At 52.1% G+C, this 21,887-nt stretch overlaps 2 protein-coding genes and 1 long non-coding RNA gene across 6 annotated transcripts; 1 reads left to right on the plus strand and 2 right to left on the minus strand.

Annotated features, from left to right (window-relative positions):
• The first annotated feature begins 3,893 nt into the window (after positions 1-3,893).
• On the plus strand, positions 3,894-11,149 carry scamp1 (secretory carrier membrane protein 1). Of its 4 annotated transcripts, none has more exons than XM_086173321.1 (9): positions 3,894-4,079; positions 5,212-5,292; positions 5,492-5,602; positions 6,546-6,654; positions 7,377-7,505; positions 7,588-7,747; positions 8,404-8,505; positions 8,589-8,706; positions 8,874-11,149. In XM_086173321.1, the coding sequence occupies exons 1-9, from the start codon at positions 4,023-4,025 to the stop codon at positions 9,033-9,035; spliced, it is 1,029 nt and encodes a 342-aa protein (XP_086029447.1). In that variant the 5' UTR covers positions 3,894-4,022; the 3' UTR covers positions 9,036-11,149. The 4 variants fall into 4 exon arrangements, with proteins under 4 accessions (XP_086029447.1, XP_086029448.1, XP_086029449.1 ...); XM_086173322.1 differs by having other exon boundaries at positions 5,492-5,590; XM_086173323.1 differs by lacking the exon at positions 5,212-5,292.
• Positions 11,150-11,372: 223 nt separating this feature from the next.
• LOC147218178 (LHFPL tetraspan subfamily member 2a protein-like) lies at positions 11,373-18,251 on the minus strand. The gene is made up of 3 exons (XM_086173325.1): positions 17,910-18,251; positions 12,259-12,860; positions 11,373-12,103 (listed from the first exon to the last, which is right to left on the minus strand). Exons 2-3 carry the CDS (start codon positions 12,650-12,652, stop codon positions 11,847-11,849), a joined length of 651 nt encoding a protein of 216 aa, XP_086029451.1. The 5' UTR covers positions 12,653-12,860; positions 17,910-18,251; the 3' UTR covers positions 11,373-11,846.
• Positions 18,252-19,401: 1,150 nt separating this feature from the next.
• LOC147218179 (uncharacterized) lies at positions 19,402-20,919 on the minus strand. Its single transcript, XR_015108764.1, has 5 exons — positions 20,867-20,919; positions 20,487-20,603; positions 19,891-19,987; positions 19,604-19,662; positions 19,402-19,467 (listed from the first exon to the last, which is right to left on the minus strand). It is a non-coding gene; the product is annotated as an uncharacterized LOC147218179 (long non-coding RNA).
• Between the last annotated feature and the right edge of the window lie 968 nt (positions 20,920-21,887).

The following is a 21,887-nucleotide window of genomic DNA, read 5'->3' on the forward strand; positions in this document are numbered from 1 at the left end:
TAAAAGGTTTAATTTCCATTTTTCTCTGCATCAGCTTTATTTATAAATGTCGTGCCCTATGAAGACCCTGTTATTTTCTCCCTCTCCTGCAGGCTCTTAACAAATCTGCTCATTAATATGGAAATGGAAAATCAATCGCTTTTCCGGCGACAGAGGGCGGGTTCCCTCTGCGGTGTGTAATGTGCTCTGACTGGTCATCAGCACTAACAAATTCACACACACACACACACACACACGCACACACACACACGATGAAAAGTAACTGTAAATATTTACTCAGGTAGTGCACTTCAGTGTCATTTTCTAGTACTTTACTGAAGTATTTCCATTTATCGACATCATTATTATCACTATTATTATTATTATTATTATCATAAACTTCCAATTCAACCACATTTGACACTGAAATACTCTTTGCTCGCAGATGAGGATTTTACACATTTAAAACTCTCTCTATATGCACGCACACGTGTACATGTCTGCGGTCGAAAGCGTGTGAAAAGTGCTGCGGGGTGGCTACTCAAAAATATAGTTATAAAAAGTCATGCAAAATGTATTTTGCATAATGGGGATTTTTCTCTTTTCTCAGTGGAAGCACATCCGCCGTGAACTTTGAATCGTGCACGGCTACTTTACTGACAGGCGCCCGTTTATCTGCCGGTTCGCTGGGAAATTTTTACAATAGGGCCATAACTTAAAAGCTGAGTGTCCCATCCCATCCGGGCGACGGCCGGATTATTGCCAGAATGGCACCAGATGTTGCGGCATTAATAACCCATAATATCAAGTCCTGCTTATCCAACCTTCCACAGCCCTAAAATAACACTCATAGACATTAATGAGATGTAATTATGCAGCGGGCTCTTATTCAGGGCAATCTGATGATAATTACATCCGCAGCTTTTAACACTTGGTCGTCAAGTTGGTCATTGAATTACTTCACCGCCGCCGTGCTCCCCTCTTCGCCCGGCTCTGTCTCCTCCAGTCAGCTGCGGGGAGTGAACTATCACACCTATCCACTCCGCTCTGCGGCCTAATGAACATTTCTAAATGGCCATGACCAGCTGGTTAAGAGTCTAATGTAGCAGCTATTAGCCAAAGTGATTGTTTCCACACAGACTCATACGCGGATAGCGGCGTCGGAGAAGGAGGAGAGAGTGGACGGAGATGGACAGGGTCCTAGCCTTCTCCTCAACACACACACACACACACACATACATATATATATATATATATATATATATATATATATATCCCCGCTGCACAAAATTGCACTGCCTGGCACGGCGTGTTTATCTTTCAAATTCTGCAGCAAACAAACCATGTGACGTATTCTCAGCCTATAATACATTAGTGCTTATTAGGGCCTCAAGGTGCGTGTGTGTGTGTGGGTGTGTGTGTGTGTTCCAGTGTGTGTGTCTTATTAGGAAAATTCAGTTTTACTCAGGGTCTCGGCGCTGCGGTTGCAGACCACTGGCCATTGATTATTCATAGACTCTGTGATTGGGTCCATTAATACGGGATTAGGGAAGGAACCGATGCTCATTTTATATGTGTGTGTGTGTATGTGTGTGTGTGTGTGAGAGAGAGAGAGAGTGTTTGTGTACAAGAGGTGAATTATAATGAATCCACGCTCACTGTTTATCTCGGGTCTATCAATGTGCCAGAATATAATATAGGCGCAGTCCATGCGGCGGAGTGTGTGTGTGTGTGTGTGTGTGTGTGTGTGTGTGTGTGTGTGCCAAAGGTGCAGCCGGAAGTCAAACTCCTGTGGCGCCGTCCCTTTGTTCAAACGTCACCCGTAAGATTCAAACAATAAAATGTGAAGATCTTCAGCTCCGTCATTTACCGCATACTGTAAGATTTCCACCTAATAGCATTTGTTCTTCAATTGAAACTTAATCTGGGTAAATGGTGCTTAAATGTTTAAATCACATTTACAGGCTGTCAACTGATGTGATGTTCTTCACATGGTCACCCTTCGTTTGAATGGAAATAAATTGATGGCAAATGAGAAAAGATTCCGCCAACGTGGCTGCAGGGACACACTGTATCGTAGCGCCTCCAAGCGGCTCCAAGTGGAAACTATCTCCGTTTCGAGACCGACAACACACACACACACTCACACACGCTCAAACACACTCACACACTCACACACGCTCACAGTGATTTTGGGGTATTCCTGACGGGGACGGGTTACATGGAGGATTTCTGCAAAACCGCTGCTTCTTGTGTTGAAGGAGGCAGAACGTGTGTGCATGTGTGCGTGTGTGTGTGTGTGTGTGTGTGTGTGTGTCAAGATCATCTGCACGGCAGACTCCTCCATGCATCATCATCCTCATCATCATTAACGTGATCATCATCATTAACATCATCATGGCAATCAAGCGGCTGTGGATTTTGACCCGCGTGAGCAGCAAAGATAGCGTACGCGTGCAGGGGGAACGCAGGAAGGCTGAGGAAACACTTCCAAGCTTCCACGGGGAGGTTTCTTCTACTCAGAACTCAAAAGCGGGCCTTGTTTCTTCCTGTGCGTGGATGAGGAAAGACGATGGATGGATTGCTCGTACAAAACGTAGGATTGTCAACGGCGAGCGGAAGGCCCGGATCCAAAGTCTAAAACATTCATTATCCACAGAACCGTCAAGTCAAGATGGACTTTATTTTTATGGCACATTTCCATGCAGAGCAGATCTAGGCCACCACTCTTGAAGCTGACGTGCAGAAAGCCAAGGTTCCCCCGGATCGTCACCCTTAAGGAAGCGCCGCCTTTTCCCGAGAGACCTCGGGTGGATCCCAGCTCAACGTGGGCCGCCTTCTGCCTCCACCGACCCGGGTAAAGACGAGAAAGAGGGCGTCCATGATGGAGCGTGATAGAGGTCAGGAGGAACGTCCGCTGATCAGCTGTGACCACGAATACCAGCAGCGCTCACAGCTACGTGCTAATAGCTGACTTCTTCTTCTCCTTTAGGCTTATCCACTCAGGGGTCTCCAGAGCCAATCCACCTTCTCCATCTCACCCTATTCTCTGGATCCTCCTCTCTCACACAAACTACCTTCAAATCCTCTCTCATCCATCTTCTCCTTGGTCCTCCTCTAGACCTCCAACATATTCACTGTCCCTCCTCTGTCTATGACCCAACCCTCTCAGTCTGGCTTCTCTGGGAGTGACCAGGAAGATTAGGATCAGGAATGAGTTCATCATATTAGGTGTTTTGGAGAGAAGGCCAAAGAGAGCCTCAGCATCTTCATCTCTGCCACCTCCAGCTCTGCCTCCTGTCTTTTGGTCATTGTCAGTGTTTGTAGATCATCTCACCAGTGTCTCCTCCACCTTTCCTTTCCTTCTGGCTGATGTTCCTCTATCTCATAGAACCCCTGACCCTTTTCTCCACCCCTTCCAACCTGCTTGAACTCGTCTCCACCTCTTTTCCACACTCTCCTACCCTCTGGACTGTTGAAACCCTCCACCTTCTTGATCTCCACTCCCTGTATCCTCAGCGTTCCACCCAAGTTCCTCTCGTTCACACACATATATTCTGTCTGGCTGTGACTAACCTTATTGCTCTCCTTTCCAGAGCATACCTCCACCTCTCTAGATGTTCCTTCACCTGCTCCCTGCTCTCACTGCAGGTCACAATGTCGTCTGCAAACAGGTACTAATAGGTGACATGATCCACTAATAACTGTCCCAGTCAAAGCGAGGCCATGGGCTGGGGCGGACCTCGAATAAAAATAAAAACGCTAAATTCAGTTGGAGTAGAATGCGGTTGCGGGATGAAAAGATGTTGCGCCTGACGTTCCACGTGACGTCATGCTGTCCGAGGTGCTGAAAGTGACGTCACAGCCGCTCCGTTCGTCATGCGCAGATGAGCGCCCCTGTCTTTCATGCTACCGGCTAACGTGCTAGCCTCCGTCAGTAGGCTGCGGGGAAGACCGTCGTTAGACGCGAGTGGAACCGGATCTCGCCTGGCTCATCTGGGATATATTCCACCCAGGACGGATATATTGTGAAAACCGGCACGATGTCAGATTTTGACAGCAACCCGTTTGCAGACCCGGACTTCAACAACCCCTTTCAGGTAGCGAACTTCACTAGCGCGTCCTTCCTCCCGGGAGCTCGGCCAGGCCGGCCGGATGTTAGCTTCCCGGCTAACGGAGCCGGACAGCCAGCTAGCGGTCTGCGGTCAGGCAGCGGAGCAAACTCGCGAATCATCGGACCGGGGTTTTCTTCTCACCCACGCTTTTCGCGGTATCTGCCCGTGTAAAAGAGGATATCACGGGGTGTGTGACGCGGGTCGAGGTTTTCCCGGTGGGAAATCCAGTGCCGAACAGTTTTAGATAACGGCCATGATCATTTTGAACAAAGACGGGGATGCTAGCTGGCTAGCTCCTGTAAACAGTAGCTTCAGTAAGTGCTCGCCGTGAGCCGCGTAGCTTAGCATCGTCTTCTTCAAATATAACAAGTTGCTCGACTTGTTCTTAATTAAACTCTGATATTTTGTGGCGCAGCACCGTATTATAAGCACTTGATCACACGTTATAAACCCGCGCTGTGATCTTCTGGATACGCAGACCTGAAATGTACGCCTAAGTATTTCAACTTTCTGGAAAGGATTGTGCTTCTGGAGAAGGTCTAGATGGACAACAACCATCCAGACGAGTGGGATTGGAAGCAGTAAAGGGGGAACGCCAGGCTGTTGTGTAATACAAGTATAATACTGGTGAATTCTCCTTTTTGTCTGAACCTTTCGAACCCCAGGGAAAATAAACACACTGCTCCGCTCAGCAGTGTGTCCTTGTCTCCTGGGAATGATCTAATGATCTCACTTGGAGATAATTCAAGATGCTTTTACACAAATTGAAGAGGAAACATTCATCTTGCTGTTCTGTCCCCCCGGCGGACAGTTTCCAGACGGATCCATAAATAAATATCTCAGATTGGAGGGAAAAAGAGGGCGACTTCTCAAAACCTTCATTTTAAGGGTTAGAACTGATTCAAGATTTTAGCAGCAACAAATAGACTTGCTTACTTGAAAGTGATAAATAACTTACATGTTATGTTTACATTATTAACTTTCACCCTGACGGATAAACACCAGTGAGACTTCTCCGAATGTTTAAATGAGTCGAAGCGATCTTCTAATCTAATGGCTGTTCTTTGATAGGGTGTCATTTGGACTCAAATCCTATTTGGTCTTTTCAACCCTCCAGGATCCCTCAGTGACACAGGTGACCCGGTCCGCCCCTCCTGGTGGTCTAGAAGAATATAACCCCTTTACAGACGCCAGAACGGTCAGCCTTTGCCTTTTTTTTTTTCTTTGCCTCTCATTCAGTGACCTCATTTCACACACACCGCCCTCCTTCTCTCTCTAAACCACTCAGTCACAGAGGACTTCAGTGTCAAAATATGACTGCGGCTAATTTTAACTTGCATGTAGGGTTCTGTCTTCCGATTGCATGCGATTCATCGAAAATGTCTTCTGGTTTACAGGCCGCCCCGGGAAATGCCCCCAAAGCGACTACTGCACCCTCCCAAAACACACAGCCGGCCATCATGAAGCCCACGGAAGAGCCTCCGACTTATTCCCAGGTGCAGATTCAGGTAAAGCACATGGACATGATTAATGCTAGGCTATCAACACATCTGTTGTGTCCTTTGGCTCCCACCGGTCCTACTGGATCCACCGTGAGATGGAGTCCAAAACACAGCAGGGGCATGCGTACGTTAAACGGCCCAACCTAACACAGCTAGCAGAACAAAACACGAGTTCCCACACGACTCTGAGCGAGACAAGTTTAAAGTCTGACATTGCAGAAAGCCTGCTTTGAATGTGTATCAACGGCAGCTTGGCAGGAACCGTCAGCAGACAGTTGGAACAGGAGGAGGAAACGTCTGGCATTATCGGTTGGTTCTGCCGACAAATATTAGGAGCGCCGGTAAATCAAGTCACGCTACATTCACCGGGTGTTTGAAACCTCTTCTCGTCAAGTTTGGTGCAATCGACAATTGACTTTTAGCAGTGCGACAGGCTTTGCAACCAGCGGACGCACAACTCTGACACCGTCAGCATTACAGGTGTGTTTGCTGATAAGCTCACACCCTCTGGAACCGGAGAGTTAAATAAACTCTTCATGCCATCCTGAGAAAAGCACCTGGATGACCCTTTGCAGCTCCAACGCATAGGGTCATTTTTCACTCCTAAAGCCGTGCCACCAGGCTCTCCAGGTCAGTTCCTGGAGAAGCAGAACCGCCAGCATACTCAAGCACCCCTTTATAAACAACATAAGAATGTATGCCATTTACATGTTTTGAAAGACACATTTCCCTTGGTTTCTCCAGAATCCTCCAATAAGAGCCAACCTTTCATTGGCGCCAGTGTTTTTGTCCACATTTAATACGATCTGACGGTCCTTGAACCAGATCCTCGTCAGACTACTTGGCTCTCCTCCAGACCCTTAGGCTAACTCCAGCAGAAAACTCCATTACAACCTTTATATTGGAATTTGTGTCTGTAATTGTAAGATGATGTATGGGTCACTGTCAGGACCAGGCACGTGCACAGGCTGAGTTGTTGAGAAGGCAGGAGGAGCTGGAGAAGAAAGCGGCAGAGCTGGACCGTCGGGAGCGGGAGTTACAGTCCCACGGAACCGCAGGTGAGTAGAACCTCCTGCCGGCCTGCCGGCGTGGACCAACGCTCTCCTCTGTCCCAAGCTAAGCCTCCAAAGATCTCTGCTAACACAGCTTCCTTGTTGTGCCACCAAAGGATTGTCTGCTTGAAATGTCCCCACTGTAGCACAGTATATGCTGTTCCACACTCAAGGCACTGTGTGTGTGTGTGTGTGTATTTTGCTCCTCCCCCCCACTCACTTCATCCAAAGTATAAATTATTGGTTTTGGCTCAATCTTTCTGTTCAGCCTGTAGACATAATTTTGAATTTTTCTATAAGACATTTCAGTCCATTTGGTCGGTTGCATAGCAACAGGTCCAGGTTCACACTCGGCTGTCGTTGCCTGCACCACCAGTTATTGTTAGTGTTATTATTAGCTTGACACACAGAGAGCCGCGTCTTTGCGACAGAGACTCGGAAGTCCGGCTCGTCAATCCCCAAGTATTTACTGACACCTGGTCGGTGCTTCCTGGATCTCTTCATTTGGCCCGTGAATGAGTGATTCCTCTGTGCCGAGCAATGATGTGAGTGGATTGGCTGACTGTCTGCACAACTGAACGCGCACACACACACACACACACACACACACACACACACACAGCCGGTGATGTCTACACATCAGAGCAGAGTATGTAATGTTTCTGCAGCCCCTCCCCTCATCCATGTTCTTTACCCGTCTAAAGCTGATGCAAACATTGTTCTCACAGGGCGTAAAAACAACTGGCCTCCTCTGCCGGAGAAGTTCCCCATCGGCCCGTGCTTCTACCACGACATTGCCGTGGACATTCCCATCGAGTTCCAGAAGACGGTGAAGATCATGTACAACCTCTGGATGTGTGAGTTGATGCCTCAAAGACAAGTTCCACCACGTTCTCCTGCTCAGACTCGAGCTCCCGATTCCTCTCTTCCCCTCACCAGTTCACGCAGGCACGCTGTTTGTCAACATGTTTGGCTGCCTGGCCTGGTTCTTTGTGGACTCTGGCCGCGGAGTAGATTTTGGCCTGGCCCTGCTCTGGTTCCTCCTGTTTACCCCCTGTTCCTTTGTCTGCTGGTACAGACCACTGTACGGGGCCTTCAGGTAAGTCAAGGAGAAGACACATCTCTGAAAGATGTAGCCATGCAGCAGCTGAAGAAAAGTCAAATAAAAAAGCTAAACAAAACATTAAAAGTTTACTCAGCAGCACGGCAGCTGAAACCCGAGCTTAACGTGCCAGTCATCCATGCGGACAAGCGCTCCAAACGCCACAGCATAGTTGCTGAAGTCCACCGAGGGTCTTGAAAAGTCAAAGCACAACGCGAACACCTTCGAGCGGCAGCTCGGCCCGCACACACCGAGGAGGCGTCACACACTCAGACAGTTAGATGTACTCACGGGTGTTGCTCAGCAGGCTGGGATGAGAAGGCCACCGGGTGTGAAAGCTCTGTACGTGCTCATGAAACCTAATGGTAAACTTCAAGTCCCCCCGTGGTACACCTGTACTTCCTGATCAAATGTTCCCTCGCGGCCAATCACACGGCCGGAGCGGGCCGGCTCTTAAAGGCGCAGGACGTGCAGGGACAGAGCGGCAGCTCAGATCAGCAGCCGAGCAGAAAACTGCTCGTTTCACTCAAACAACATTTTTCAATTTCTGAGGCCTCGCAACATTACAGAAATGCTTAGAAGTTCCAGGTTTTCAACCCGGAACTCCTCATTGGCTCGGCCCCGTTGACCCGGCCCGCCTGTCCTTGTTGCAGGAGCGACAGCTCGTTCCGCTTCTTTGTCTTCTTCTTCGTCTACATCTGCCAATTTGGAGTCCACGTGATACAAACTATTGGCCTCACCAGCTGGGGGACGTGGTCAGTAGGCCCTGCACTTCTACCATCACCTTTTCATTTCTTTTGTATGCGCGTCCTCTCATGCGTCTGCTCTCTGCCGTCAGTGGGTGGATCTCAGCTTTGACTGGACTCAACACCAGCATCCCGGTGGGCATCATCATGCTCCTCATCGCGGCTCTGTTCACCGCGCTCTCTGTGGGCTCCCTCATCATGTTCAAGAAGGTAACGCACACACTCAGCCCTTCCGACGTCTCCGCCGACGGTGGCTGCAGAATTTCAGACCTCACTTACTCAGTGAACCTCGCGTTGCCGTCAAGACGGCACGGAAACATCTTTACCGAGCGGATGATACGGAGATGCCGAGCTAACCGTCCTCCCGCGTCCCGCAGGTGCACGCCCTGTACCGTACCACCGGCGCCAGCTTTGAGAAGGCTCAGCAGGAGTTTGCCACCGGAGTCATGTCGAACAAAACCGTTCAGACGGCCGCCGCCAACGCCGCCGCTAACGCTGCATCCAACGCCGCCCGCGGGGCCTTCAAGGCCCATCCGTAAACAGACACAGGCACACACACGCACACACACGCCTCACACGAAAACACACACACCATGAGGTCGGAGATGGACAACTCTGGTCCCGCTGCTTCGTCGACCGGTTCTCAGATCGCCCGAAACGTCGAGGCGGAGACAAGAGACGAGAGCCGCGTCGGCCGGAAACAGAGACCAGAGTTGACCTTCTTCAGATGTCCTCCTCCCCACCTGCTCCTCGGCCGGCCGACTGTCGGCTCACGTTCCCCCGAAACGTACCCAAAGTGATCCGCAGCCGGATCCCAGTGTGTGGGCTTTCCTCCCCCTCCCGACACCCTTCGTCCGCCCGGCCCATAGATGGTAGAATCACCAAGTGAAATTCGAAAAATCGGTGTTTTGCACAGTTTGCGTTTTGTTGCTCACATTCCGAATGTACAGTTTATGTTTGAAATGGCGGGCGGGCTCGGGGGGGGCGGGGCTTAATTCCCCTTCCAAAAAATGACTTCTCTGACCTGTTGAGATCTTCCAGGTGAATCGTACCTGTTGTTCCTCTCCTCTTGTCGCTCTTAAAAAAAGCGCTTGAAAAGGACGAAAACCCAAATTCCCATCGAGAAGACGCCCGTGTGCTCCTCTGACGGGCGGCGGGCGGCCGCGTCTCCGTGGCTTTTTTCTAAGATTCGACAGCATGAAAACGGCGTGCATGCGTGGCTCGTGTGGGCGTCTGTGAGTGGTGCGCTGTGAAGTCGCTGCATGTCATTGGCTGCTGATGTATGGATCTGTTTGTGAAGACGCAGCCGGCAAATCCCTCCGAGGTCGGGGCGACCCGGGGCTCCTAAAGGCAGAAACACTGTTGAAGTACATATTAACTTTTCCCTCGGTGTGTGTGTGTGTGTGTGTGTGTGTGTGTGTGTGTGTGCGCGCGTGTGTGTGTGAGAACTCACCGGGCTCCAACGCGGCCGATTGGTTCTTCTTGCTCCTCATCCTTCGAGTCCAAAGCTGCTATGACTTTCCTCCTGGACAGGAAGACCTGCCTCTCTGTCGTTCGTTCTCCAGAGAAAGAGCTGCACAAACGTTCGGCAGCTCCACGCACCTTATACGGTGAAACCTCCGGGCCACTTTATCGCGGAAATTGCAAACAAAAGAATAAAAAGTGGGTTGATTTCCAGCCGTCAGCGTTGGAGCGCCAGCAGGGGTTCGAGCCCCCGACCCCAGACGTCACTCCCACACTTTAATTTATATGAGCTTATTAACATGTCGCCCTGCACAACCTTGTACAAACTACTGTCCCAGAGAGTGTGTGTGCGTGCGTGTGTGTGTGTGTGTGTGTGTGTGTGCATGAGAAGTGGAACGATGGCTGGTACTGCTGTTCTTTCAAATGTATGGACTGGACATTTCTAGTGTGTGTGTGGGGGGGGGGGGGGGGGTCCTGCAATGGTTGAAATGTGTCTTTGAATAATCAGTGAAACACTAACTACAGTATTTGTCGTGTCTGGAGGTGTTCTGGTCGACAACGGGTCGCACATTTCATGTTTCCGTTCCGCCGTGTTTTTATTTATCCCGTAATTTAAGTCCTCGCGTCTCCGCTGCTCGGTTCTCCGTGACCCTCGATGACCCCGGTGGGACGGCGTCCGGAGGAGTTGTGCTCCAACGTGTGAATGACGGCCGTGAAGAAACCCTCCGCCCCTCAAGTGTTGTTCTACTGTACGTCCTGAAAAGCTGTGAGAAATTACCAAAATGTTCCCGTAGGATCTGGTTTGGAGGTCTCGGTTTGCAACGTTTTCCTTCGGGGATCGAACCCCCATCCGACTCCCGGGCGGCTCCAATCCGCACGGACGAGTCCCGGTCCATCCCGGTCCATCTCGGTTCCTCACAGTTCCTCCTGGTTCCTCCTGGTCCATCCCGGTCCGGGTGAGAGCCGGCTGGAAGTCTACCGGCGCCAAACTGTTACTTCGGCGAATCAGAGGAAAGCGATGGAAGTGGGACACTTGTACATTTTGTAAAGCCGATGGGACCCCCCTCCTCCCCGACAGCCTCCATCATGTAAAAAGACAACGTAATGCACTCGTCTGGCCTTTGTTGCATGTGAAATAGTTTCCAGCTTTGTATATTTATGGTATTAACATGGAATAAAATTTGAAGCTAACATTTGGGTTTTTTTCTTTTTTGAAGAGTGAGAAGTAACGTCAATGGGAAGCTTGTCATGACTCACCTGAAGATATTTCACTCATTTTGGAGTAAAAAACCTCAGTCCATGAAGCTCCAGCAGGGGTTTCACCCAACGCGTCCACATGTGTGTCTGCAGACCTTCGCCGCTAGGTGTCGCTGTTTCCCCAGGAAATACTCAGTGACGCCGCTACACACCAGTGTGAGATGACCCGCTTTATTTGACCACACACACACACACACACACACACAAAGATACAGCGATACCTGATAGAAAAGTAACCAACAGAGTCCAGGGATTGTTTGGAAACACCTGGAGAAAACATGGGGGTCCAGAGGAGGAAGCTGAGCCGGACCTTCTCAAAGCAAACCGCTTGCCTTATCTATGCGCGCAAACATACACACACACACACAGTCTTCGCTCACACGGATCTTCAGCAGGAACTCCAGCTGCAGCTGGTCAGGTCCTTAAAGCCGCTCAGCTGGAGCCTGCAGGACCTGTGAGGTCTGCAGGTGGACCACGATGACATGGACCTGCTCACCGTGTCTCCAGCTGTTTCCAGCTGTTTCCAGCGTTCCCTGAACTGAGAGGCTCCCTGGACGATGTTCTCCGACCAGCTGGGCTGCAGCGCTCTCCGTGAATCCTGCATCTTAGGCCCAACGGAGAGTCTGGGCTCAGAGCACGCAGATCAGGGTCCTCCCTTCCTCGATCTCCTCCTGGACCTTGTCGCCGGAGGTGGCGATTTCAGCCTGAGCCGACAAGACGGAGCAGAGGAAGGTGGCCAGCGTTCCTCCCACGGCCGTGTAGAGGCCCCAGCCCAGGGAGCAGCCGGCGGGCCTGAAGGCCGAAGCCGAGGCGCCGCAGTAACTGAGCACCTTCTTGGAACCCCAGCCTCCAGGGTACAGAAGGAGGCCCACCATCAGCAGGAGGCCTGCGGGGACAGAGGACCTGGAGGTGAGGATCTGAGGCACGCACACACACACACACACACACCGCAAGATCCGACCCCCAGGAGACACCTGGATGGAGATCTTCAGCTTCTCCGCAGGGTTGTGGCTGTGTGTCGGACGTGGAGAACCTTCTTACCTCCGACCGCCTGGAGCACGCCGCAGATGTTGAATAAGCTTTTCTTCAGAATGCTCTGGAAGCACAGGCTGAAGATGGAGAGGCAGGCCACCACGCCGAGCACCAGCGTCCCCGCCGCCAGGAACAAGATGGCCGCCTGCCAGAAGCCGCTGGCCACCTCGGAGAAGGTGGCGGCGTAGGGCCCGCAGTTCACGCCTCTGCCGGCCTGCACGTCCAGGCAGCGGCTGTAGAGCCCCAGGGACGGCCGGTATCTCCTGGAGTCGTCGGCGCCGTCGCCGCGAGGCGCTCCCAGCAGCCAATCGGAACTCATGAAGGCGATGAGCTCGGCGAAGGCCGCCGCTATGCTGAGCAGCGTCCAGAGTAAGGAGCGACACGTGATGATGACGTGGCACATGGCGGCCACCGAACCGACGGGCGAGTCCTCGGGCTTCTTCAGTTGGAGGAAAAGAAAGAGGCTGAAGAAAGTCTTGGATGAGCGGACGGTCGTCCTCCTCCGGAGTCAGGCTCGCCGTCCGGCCGTCCCGTGCGACGGCGGCGCCCCGGAGCCGCTCCCGTCGGCCATGACGCCTCCAAGAACGCACACCTGCAGGAGGCCGCCGATGCTGTGGTGAAAGAGAGAAGAAGAGACTCGTCTCGTCTTCTTGTTTTCTCAGGGTTCGTCATCGCCGCCGTTTCCCCCGGCGACCTGAGACGCCACAACGCCCGTCAACCGACGGCCGCCGGCGCGAGCAGACGTTTGCTGCTCCGAGGACTCAGTGCCGCTCGCTAACACTGAGGAGCTTGGCTGTAGGCAGGAGGAGACAGAGGAGGGAAGCTGCACTGAACTCAAGCAGGAAGAAGGGATGGGGAGGAAGAGGAGGAGGAGGAAGAGGAAGAGGAAGAGGAAGAGGAGGAGGAAGAGGAGGAAGAGGAATAGAAGGAAGAGGAGGAGGAAGAAGAGGAGGAGGAAGAAGAGGAAGAGGAGGAGGAAGAGGAAGAGGAGGAGGAAGAGGAATAGAAGGAAGAGGAGGAAGAGGAAGAGGAGGAAATGGGAAGAGGAGGAGGAAGAAGAGGAAGAGGAGGAAAAAGAGGAAGAGGAGGAGGAAGAGGAGGAGGAAGAGGAAGAGGAAGAGGAGGAAGAGGAGGAGGAAGAGGAATAGAAGGAAGAGGAGGAAGAGGAGGAGGAAGAGGAAGAAGAGGAGGAAGAGGAAGAGGAGGAGGAAGAGAAGGAAGAGGAAGAGAAGGAAGAGGAAGAGGAGGAGGAAGAAGGGGAATATAAGGCAGAGGAGGAAGAGGAAGAGGAAGAGGAAGAGGAGGAAATGGGAGGAGGAGGAGGAAGAAGAGGAGGAAGAGGAAGAGGAGGAGGAAGAGGAAGAAGAGGAAGAGGAAGAGGAGGAAGAGGAGGAAGAGGAGGAAATGGGAAGAGGAGGAGGAAGAAGAGGAAGAGGAGGAGGAAGAGGAGGAAGAAAAGTAATACAAGGAAGAGGAGGAAGAGGAGGAGGAAGAAGAGGAAGAGGAGGAGGAAGAGGAGGAAGAGGAAGAGGAGGAGGAAGAGGAGGAAGAAGAGGAAGAGGAGGAGGAAGAGCAGGAAGAAAAGTAATACAAGGAAGAGGAGGAAGAGGAAGAGGAGTAAATGGGAAGAGGAGGAGGAAGAAGAGGAATAGAAGGAAGAGGAGGAGGAAGAGGAGGGTTGACGTCGCTCAGCCGTCTGCAACCCGCTGGGAGGAAGTTGTTGCTGCGATGCAAACCGAGGCTCTCGCTGCTCGAGAGGAACGGCGGTGAGATCAGGGAGGAACCAACGGCGTCCAGGTGAAGTTCAGGGCACCGAGGAGACGCTGTGACCTGAAGGCAAAGATCTCACCACCTTCTATCAACACATCATGTTCCTCTATGGAAGCAGAGGTCAGAGCCAGAAGGTGGCCTTCCTGTGTGGAGCCTCCATGTTCTCCAGGAGTCTGCATGGGTTCCTCAGGGTTCTCTGGGTTCCTCCCACAGTCCAAACTCATGCAGGAGGTCCAGTGGAGACCCTGAATGGTCCAGGTGTGTGGATGGGAAGGTGAATGGTTGAAGGTCTGTATGTGATCCACCCCCCCGGGCAGGAGAGGACCTCCAGCCCTCTGGACGTTCTCACCAGCTTCCACTCTGGAGAGTAAATCAACCCTCACGTCTGAGGAACAAGGTCCGATGTTCTAAGGCTTCTGATACAACCTCAGTGGGTTGGAGGCGAGAAGATACGGAGCTCCAGAGGAGCGAGTCTGGAGCTACCACCCGGGACTCCAGGGCTTTGGTCCAGTTTCTGGAGGTGATCCTCAGAGGATCTCTGTGGTTGGACAAATGGCTTCGGTAGCTCTCCCTCAGGGACAGGACGAGGAGCTCAGAGTAGACCTGCTGGTCCTCAGCTTCAAGAGCAGCCAGATGAGGAGGCTCAGGCATCTGGACGCCACACCGCTGAGAAGGTCTCTGGAGGAGGAACATCTCTAGGAGGACCCAGGACACCGCGGGGGAACCTCCTTTCTGTGCTGGACTGAGATCTTGGGATGCAGAGGTGGAGCAGGTGGGAAGCAAGAGGGAAGTCCTGACCCGAGCCTCACCCTGGATATGATGGAGATGATGAATGGATGGATGGATGGATGGATGGATGGACTTCTCAGACGCAGGTCTGTGGATCGTTTTGAAAGGTATGACCAGGACTTCTTCTCCAAGGTCAGACTTTGCTCTTGGGACTTTGACATCCTACGTGCCTCCAATCAGGGAGGTCCGGTTCTTCTCCACTGGAGGAGCAGCTTCTTCTCCAACTGCTCTTCAGCTGCTGGAGAAACCAGCTTCAGCCAAATTACAGGCCAAGGATGAAGCATGGACGTAAACAGGAAGCAGGTTCTCCGGCCTCTGAGCTGAAGAACCTTCAGCAGATTCACTTGGTCCACTCAAAGCCTCGTTTCCACGGTTTCCACGGTTTCCACGGTTTCCACGGTTTCACGCCGCCTGCTCTCATATTTAGAATCTATTACTTCACAGAAGGTTATAAAATGTCCGCCTTGTTTGTGGAGTTGCGAATATTTCACAGAAGAAATTACAGGCCTCCCACCGCCACGCGTTAATTGCTTTTGTGATTGCAGCGGCAACGTGTGTGTGTGTGTGTGTGAGTGTGTGTGTGTGTGTGTGTGTGTGTGTGTGTGTGTGTGAGCAGCTAGCGTGCATGACGGCCGCAACACACCAGAAAAAAAAACCTGATTAGTTTTTTCCAGCAATGCACTGATGGTGGAGCAGGTCTCTGGAGGACGGTGACCTGGCAGCTCTCTGAATGACAGGGTGGATGGGTGAAGGTCTCTGTAGGACACGTGACCTCAGATGGTCCAGGATGAACCTGCTTCTCCTCAGATGATCGCTGGGATGGACAGCAGGAAGCGGTGGTCACGGATCTGAGCGGGAGCTTCTTCCCATTTGAGGCTGATGTGGGTCGAGTGGAGGAGAAGGAGAAGGTGGAGGTTGACATGCTTCCTACTCGCAACAGAGCAGGGAAGTTCTCGCTCGGCGGGCAGGACGGAACCCATCCCTCGCTGGCAGAAGAATGCCAGGAGGCGAGCGGGAACAGGAACGGCGTGCGCTGAAGATTTCACAGGTAAAGGGCGAAATCAGATTGTGGCGAAGGTTCCTTCAGGCGTGTGAGGACGGAGGAGACGGCGAGCCGCGGAAGCACCTCCGGGTGTCTCAGATACGTATCGACCGGCTGAGCGGCGCCGAGTGGCTGAAACCCGACATGGCGGCTCAGGTTGCCATGGCGACGCTCTGGGACGTCGCCTGAATCAAGGAAAGTCCAAACCCCCATGGGAGCCACAGGACGTGTGTTTGTCTGCGTTTACTGGAGGCCGAACAATAAACAAAGCATCCTGCATGTGTGTGTGTGTGTGTGTTTGTGTGTACTTGTATTGGTGCGTGCATGTGTATATGTGTGCATATGTGCATGTGTTTACGTGTGCATGTATGTGCATGTTTTGTATGTCCATGTGTTTGTGTTCATGTATTTCTGTATTTGTGTGTTTATCTATTTGTGTTTTTGTGTTAAATGTTTGTATGTTAAAGTGTTTGTGTGTTTGTGTGTTTGTCGGCTCCTCAGCAGGCGCGACACTTGGAGCGCCGTATGAACGGCGTTCAGCCTGGAACGATCTTTCACTTGTGCACGTCGCAGGCTGAGTAGATCCGGTCGGTTGGCAGGATTTGTGGCGGCTCTTCGGTTCCGGTGCTCGTTCTCTCCGCGGCTCGGTTTCTCCGCGGCTCGTCCTCGTCGTCTCAATCTCAAGGACGCCTCGGCGTGACGTCTCTTCGCCTCGACCTCCAGGCCCGACAAGAAGAGGCGCGAGGGGAAGCACTGACGCAGGACTCCGACTGACGAGGAGATATTATTTTGTCGATCTCGCCGCGGGAGAGCGAGAAACATCTTCTCCATTCCTCTGACTGTCCGGCACATGTGGAGAAACGGACCTGAAGCCGATTTGAGTTTCCTCAAAGATGGAAAACCACGCGAGGATAAACACCCACCGCTTTCCTGGTTTTGTTTAGGTTATGATTAGAGCTGCACTTCCCCTCACGTGGGGCGGCCGGGGCCTCCTGCCTTCACCCCGAGGGAAGGGAACGGAGAGAATCTGGAGGAGGAAGAAGAAGAAGAGGGCGGCGCACAGGCAGGACTCAACTATTTTGGAAAAAAAGGATTCAAATCAAACATGAAGTAAAGGAAGTGAGCCGTTGGAGAGAAGAGGCAGAGGGGAGGATCTTTGGAGGGGTTAATGAGTGGATCATCATCCACTCATTCATTCACTCATCCATCCATTCACTCATTCATTCACTCATCCATTCATCCGCCTATCGCTGAGGTGCCGCAGCCCATCCCCGCTGTGATTGGTCGAGAGTTGGGGTTCACCCTGGGCCGCCCCATCATGGAGACGTCCCACCATTCCCCTTCTCACCCACACATCTGGACAATTCAGGGTCTCCACTGAACCTCCTGCATGTGTTTGGACGGTGGGAGGAACCCGGAGAACCTGAGGAACCCCACGCAGACTCGTGGAAAGCGTGGAGGCTCCACGCAGGAAGGCCTTCTGTGGGAATCCAAGCGAGGACCTTCTGGCTGCGAGGAGGTTGGAAGCTCTGCTCAACACATTTGAATCTGCTGCTCTTCTGAGTTTGACTGACACATCAAGGAACTGAGAAGCGAAGCTCCACGAAGGTTCAGTTCTTCCTCTTTAGGACCACATTTGATCCAAAATACATCTCTGGAGACTTTTCTATCTTCTAGAAAACCTCATGGTTGATTAGTAAACATGAGTGGCTCCATCAGAAGAGCCTGGACCTCGAGCAGGAACGTCCTGAGAGCAGCGATCCTCCACCCTGGACCTGCCTTCCCCTCGTCCCTGAAGGACAGGAAGCTCTGCAGACCCTTGTTTCTGACGCAACTCCACGCAACACCGACTCAAACCCTCGGAGCTGCCGGGCGGCGCGTCCGGTGCGTTCAGGGACGGCTGCTGCCATTCGCGATATTACGTTTAAAAAGCTGATGTAACGGCTGCCGGTGAACCCGGTGGACCCGCGGTGGAACCGCCTCCTCCCCCCCGGTGGGTCCAGGTGAGGCGGAGCGGACGGCGGAAGTGCGTCGAGCCGCGGCGGTCAGTTTTACTCACGGTGCGTTCAAGTGCAGGAGGTTTGCGCGGATGGAGACGCGGCCGTCCGTCCCGGCCTGAAGCCGCTGCTGCTGCGGGCAACACTTCCACTCCTCCTCACTGTCACCCCTTCCTCCTCTCCTCCCTCCAGCTGAGGTCCTCCTCCCTTCTTCTCCTCCCCCACCCACGCCTTCACGTCTTGCCATGATGAGCAGAATGAGTTCCTGGTTCCTCCCCACTCAGGTTCTTCACAGGGTTTGGTTTTTGTTGTTTATCATCAGGGGGCGCTATCAGCACCTCCTCAACAAAATCAAGCAAAGAAAACGGCAGATTTTCTTTCCTTGCAATTGAAGCTCCTGCTTCTTCTCAGCTGGCTTCCCCTCCCTGAGCCTGGTCTTCACCCCGAGCCGCCGCGGCCCACGACCTACCGTATGATTTTCTCAACCCTGCTTTTAGGACTTCCTCTTTTCTCACCGGATGAGGCTCCGGAACTCTGAGAACTCTGTGGGAGGCAGGCGGCCTTTAAATAGCGGCGTGCGGTCTGCTCTCCTCTGCGGCCTCGGAGATGTTCTCGCAGATGTCGGCCCGAGCGGTGAGGAGCCGCCGGGAGGAAGGATGTGGGGAGACGTGCGCGGAACGGCGCCGTGCGCGACCCTGGAGCTTCTTCTGCAGATGACCATGAGTTAGCGCGAGATAAACAATCCCGGCATCTGCGTCAAACCCCCAGCAGGACCAGCGCTGCCATGAAAGGTGCCAGTTCGTTGCTTCTTCCCGACCAGCAGGCCTCCTGCCACGCCGGGCATCTGACGCCTTCCAGAACGTGGTGACAGCTTTGTCGTGTCCCGCAAAGTTCTGCTCGCTCGCTTCGCCGCTATGCAGACGACGCTCTGCTCCGGCTTTCGAACGCTGGCACTCGGACTCTCTCGGGAAAAGGGTTGCTGAAAGCCTCCTTGAGGGAAATACCAGGAACTAGTTTGCACATGTCTGGGGTGAGAGCAGGGAGCAGGTGGAGGAACATCTAGAGAGGTGGAGGTATGACCTGGAAAGGAGAGCAATGAAGGTTAGAATATATGTGTGTGAAGGAGAGGAACTCAGGTGAAACGGTGAGGAGTGGAGATCAAGAAGGTGGAGGGTTTCAACAGTCCAGAGTGAAGAAGAGAGTGGAAAAGAGCAGGTTCAAGCAGGTTGGAAGGGGTGGAGAAAAGTGTCAGGGGTATGAAGAGATAGAAGAACATCAGCCAGAAGGAAAGGAAAGGAAAGGAAAGGTGGAGGAGGAAGTGGTGAGATGATCTACAAACACTGACAATGACCAGAAGACAGGAGGCAGAGCTGGAGGTGGCAGAGATGAAGATGTTGAGGTTCTCTTTGGGACCAGGATGGAGAGGACCGGGAAGGAGTCCATCATGGTCTGAGATGGTTGGGTCATGGACAGAAGAGGGACAGTGAACATGTTAGAGGTCAAGAAGACCAAAGAGAAGAAGGATGGACGTCGTGAGAGAGGATATGAAGGTGGTTGGTGTGAGAGAGGAGGATCCAGAGAAGAGGGTGAGATGGAGAAGATGTGTTGGCTGTGGAGACCCTGAAGGGAAAAGACCAACGGAGAGGAAGAAGATCCAGTTAGCATGGAGGCTAGCAAGGGTATAGCATGCTAAGTCAGAGATGGATTGCATGATTCTAAAAACACAGAGTTTTGCAACATTATGAAAGAAACACACCTTTACAGGTGATCCACAGAAAACACAACTGCTCTGTCTCCATTATCGGGGTGAAGAGACTGATTAGAGAGAGGAGAGAGTGAGACAGAGGAGTGAGACGCAGGAGTGTCAGGTTGGGACAGGCCTGAGTTTATTCAGCCTGGTTTCCACGGCGATGAATGATGTCAGATCAGGTTTGACTCCAGAGCCTCCAGGAGGCCCAGCTCTTACACACTCCTGTTTTCTGCACACACTCGCCTGCTGGCACCAACAACAACACCCACACAAGTATGACGACTAACACTAACCTCCGTCACAGGCGGCTCGCGTTCGAACAACGTCTTGATGGTTGCTAAGCAACGGGGGCCAAACAATCAGACTGTCATGCCTGAGGAATGTCCTGATCTGTGTAATTAAATGGATGATGATAGATAGATAGATAGATAGATAGATAGATAGATAGATAGATAGATAGATAGATAGATAGATAGATAGATAGATAGATAGATAGATAGATAGATAGATAGATAGATATTGCAATTATTCTGCAAAGAACTACAAACATGGCTGCCAGGTTGTGCCGTCCGTGAAGAGGATTGTCCGAGAGAAGCGTAAAGACCCCGTGGTTCCTCAAAAAGCAGCTGATAAAAATGAATTCCCTCTAAATTCATACATTTGAAAAATCACAAAATGAAATAAAAATAACTGGAGAGAAAATGTACAACAGCGCCACCCCGCGGCCAAAGGTGGTACAACATGTATATTGTAACCCTATAATGTTGATGATCCAGGATCATGGGTGGCCTCTTGCAGGTGTGACCTGTTTTTAACATCAGACCACGGATTTAAAACACAGCGGTGAGTTTATTGCATTAGAGAGAGAGATGTTTCTGTGCCTCCTGACCGTCTGCCTGCAGGTTTGCGGCCGTCCAATCCAGGAAGAAGGGCCAGTTTCAGCAGAGCGGCTGTGATTGGACCAGATGGAGGGGTGGAGGTGCACATGGGGTTTCGCCGGCTGCCTCTGTGACCGGAGAGAAGGCAGTGCCGTGACACAAAGCGACCACTTTAATGGAGACATTGAAAAATAAAAAGTTTTAAAGTTTCCATGAGACCTCCACAGCCTGCGGAGTTGCTTGGAGAACAGTGCACGGGAGCGCACGATGAACACAGGGAAAATCTTGCACGGGCTGCTTTCTGTTTTCAATAAAAGGATCGCATGACTTTATCAGTGAGTTTGAGGTAAATAGTTAACCTCCACTTTATCAGCTGCTTGTTGTTATTCACCTCATATATGATGTTTTCCATGGGATCAAACCAGGCCGATCCACCATCCCCCCCCCAACCTTGGGAAGCCTCTGGGGAACTTTATGGGCGTCGTGGGTTCCAGATCCAGCCTGCCAGAACCAGCTGTGTGTTGAAAATGGTAGCGGGTGCCGGCCGTTCAACGCCTGATACTGCCGGTATAAATAGTCGGAATAGCTGAGGCGAAAGGGGATACGTGGGGGTTGTAAATAGAGTTCGTAGAACTGAAACATTCTGCAACGTGGGCTTTAAAAGTATCTCCGGGTGACGGGGGGGCTTGGACAAAAACACCCTTCCTCCTGAATGATGAGTTGTAAAGCGAGGTCACCTTTGGCGCCGTTACATCGGTGCCGCCGTGGCCGAAGGCCAGAGCCGCTGGCGTGGAAGACAAGTCTGCTTTGCATGACGAGGAAAACTAATTACCGCGTTTGTTCATTTCACTCGGAGGAAACGACTCAATCAACCGCAGACGGCGTTCGTACGCAAAGCATCACGTAAGGTCAGATGTGTTTGCTGCCGAACGGCGGCGGCTGACGAAACCCTCCGCCGAACTCCGGGTCAGAGGTGCTTTTCTGAACTTTGGCTCCGTTGATAAAACGGCCCGGGGAGGCCTATCTGCAAACTCCCGCAAACTAGATAGACCCAGAGCTGACGGAGGCCACACACACTCTGCTGAAGGTCAATACTCGCACTATCTGGGTGTGTGTGTGTGTGTGTGTTTGTGAGGACAGAAACTGGGATCACATTGCAAGCAAGGAGGTGTTACTGTTTAACCTGAATTAGAGAAAAAATTAACACAAGCCGTTCTTTGATATCCAGAGCACCTCAGGTCCTGAACAGGGTCCAGGCCTGCTGGTCCTCAGCCTGCACGGCTCCAGAGAAGCAGCTGACCTCCAAGAATCCACTGAATGTTGTTGCTCTAAGGTTTGGCATCTTGAGGATGTTGTGAAACAGACAGAGGTGCACAGCGGGCTTATCTCCTGGAGCCGTGGTGAAGACCGGC

Source organism: Fistularia commersonii, chromosome 26, assembly GCF_037954325.1.
Source record: "Fistularia commersonii isolate RoL2024-O1a breed Wild chromosome 26, RoL_Fcom_v1.0, whole genome shotgun sequence".
NCBI lineage: Eukaryota > Metazoa > Chordata > Actinopteri > Syngnathiformes > Fistulariidae > Fistularia > Fistularia commersonii.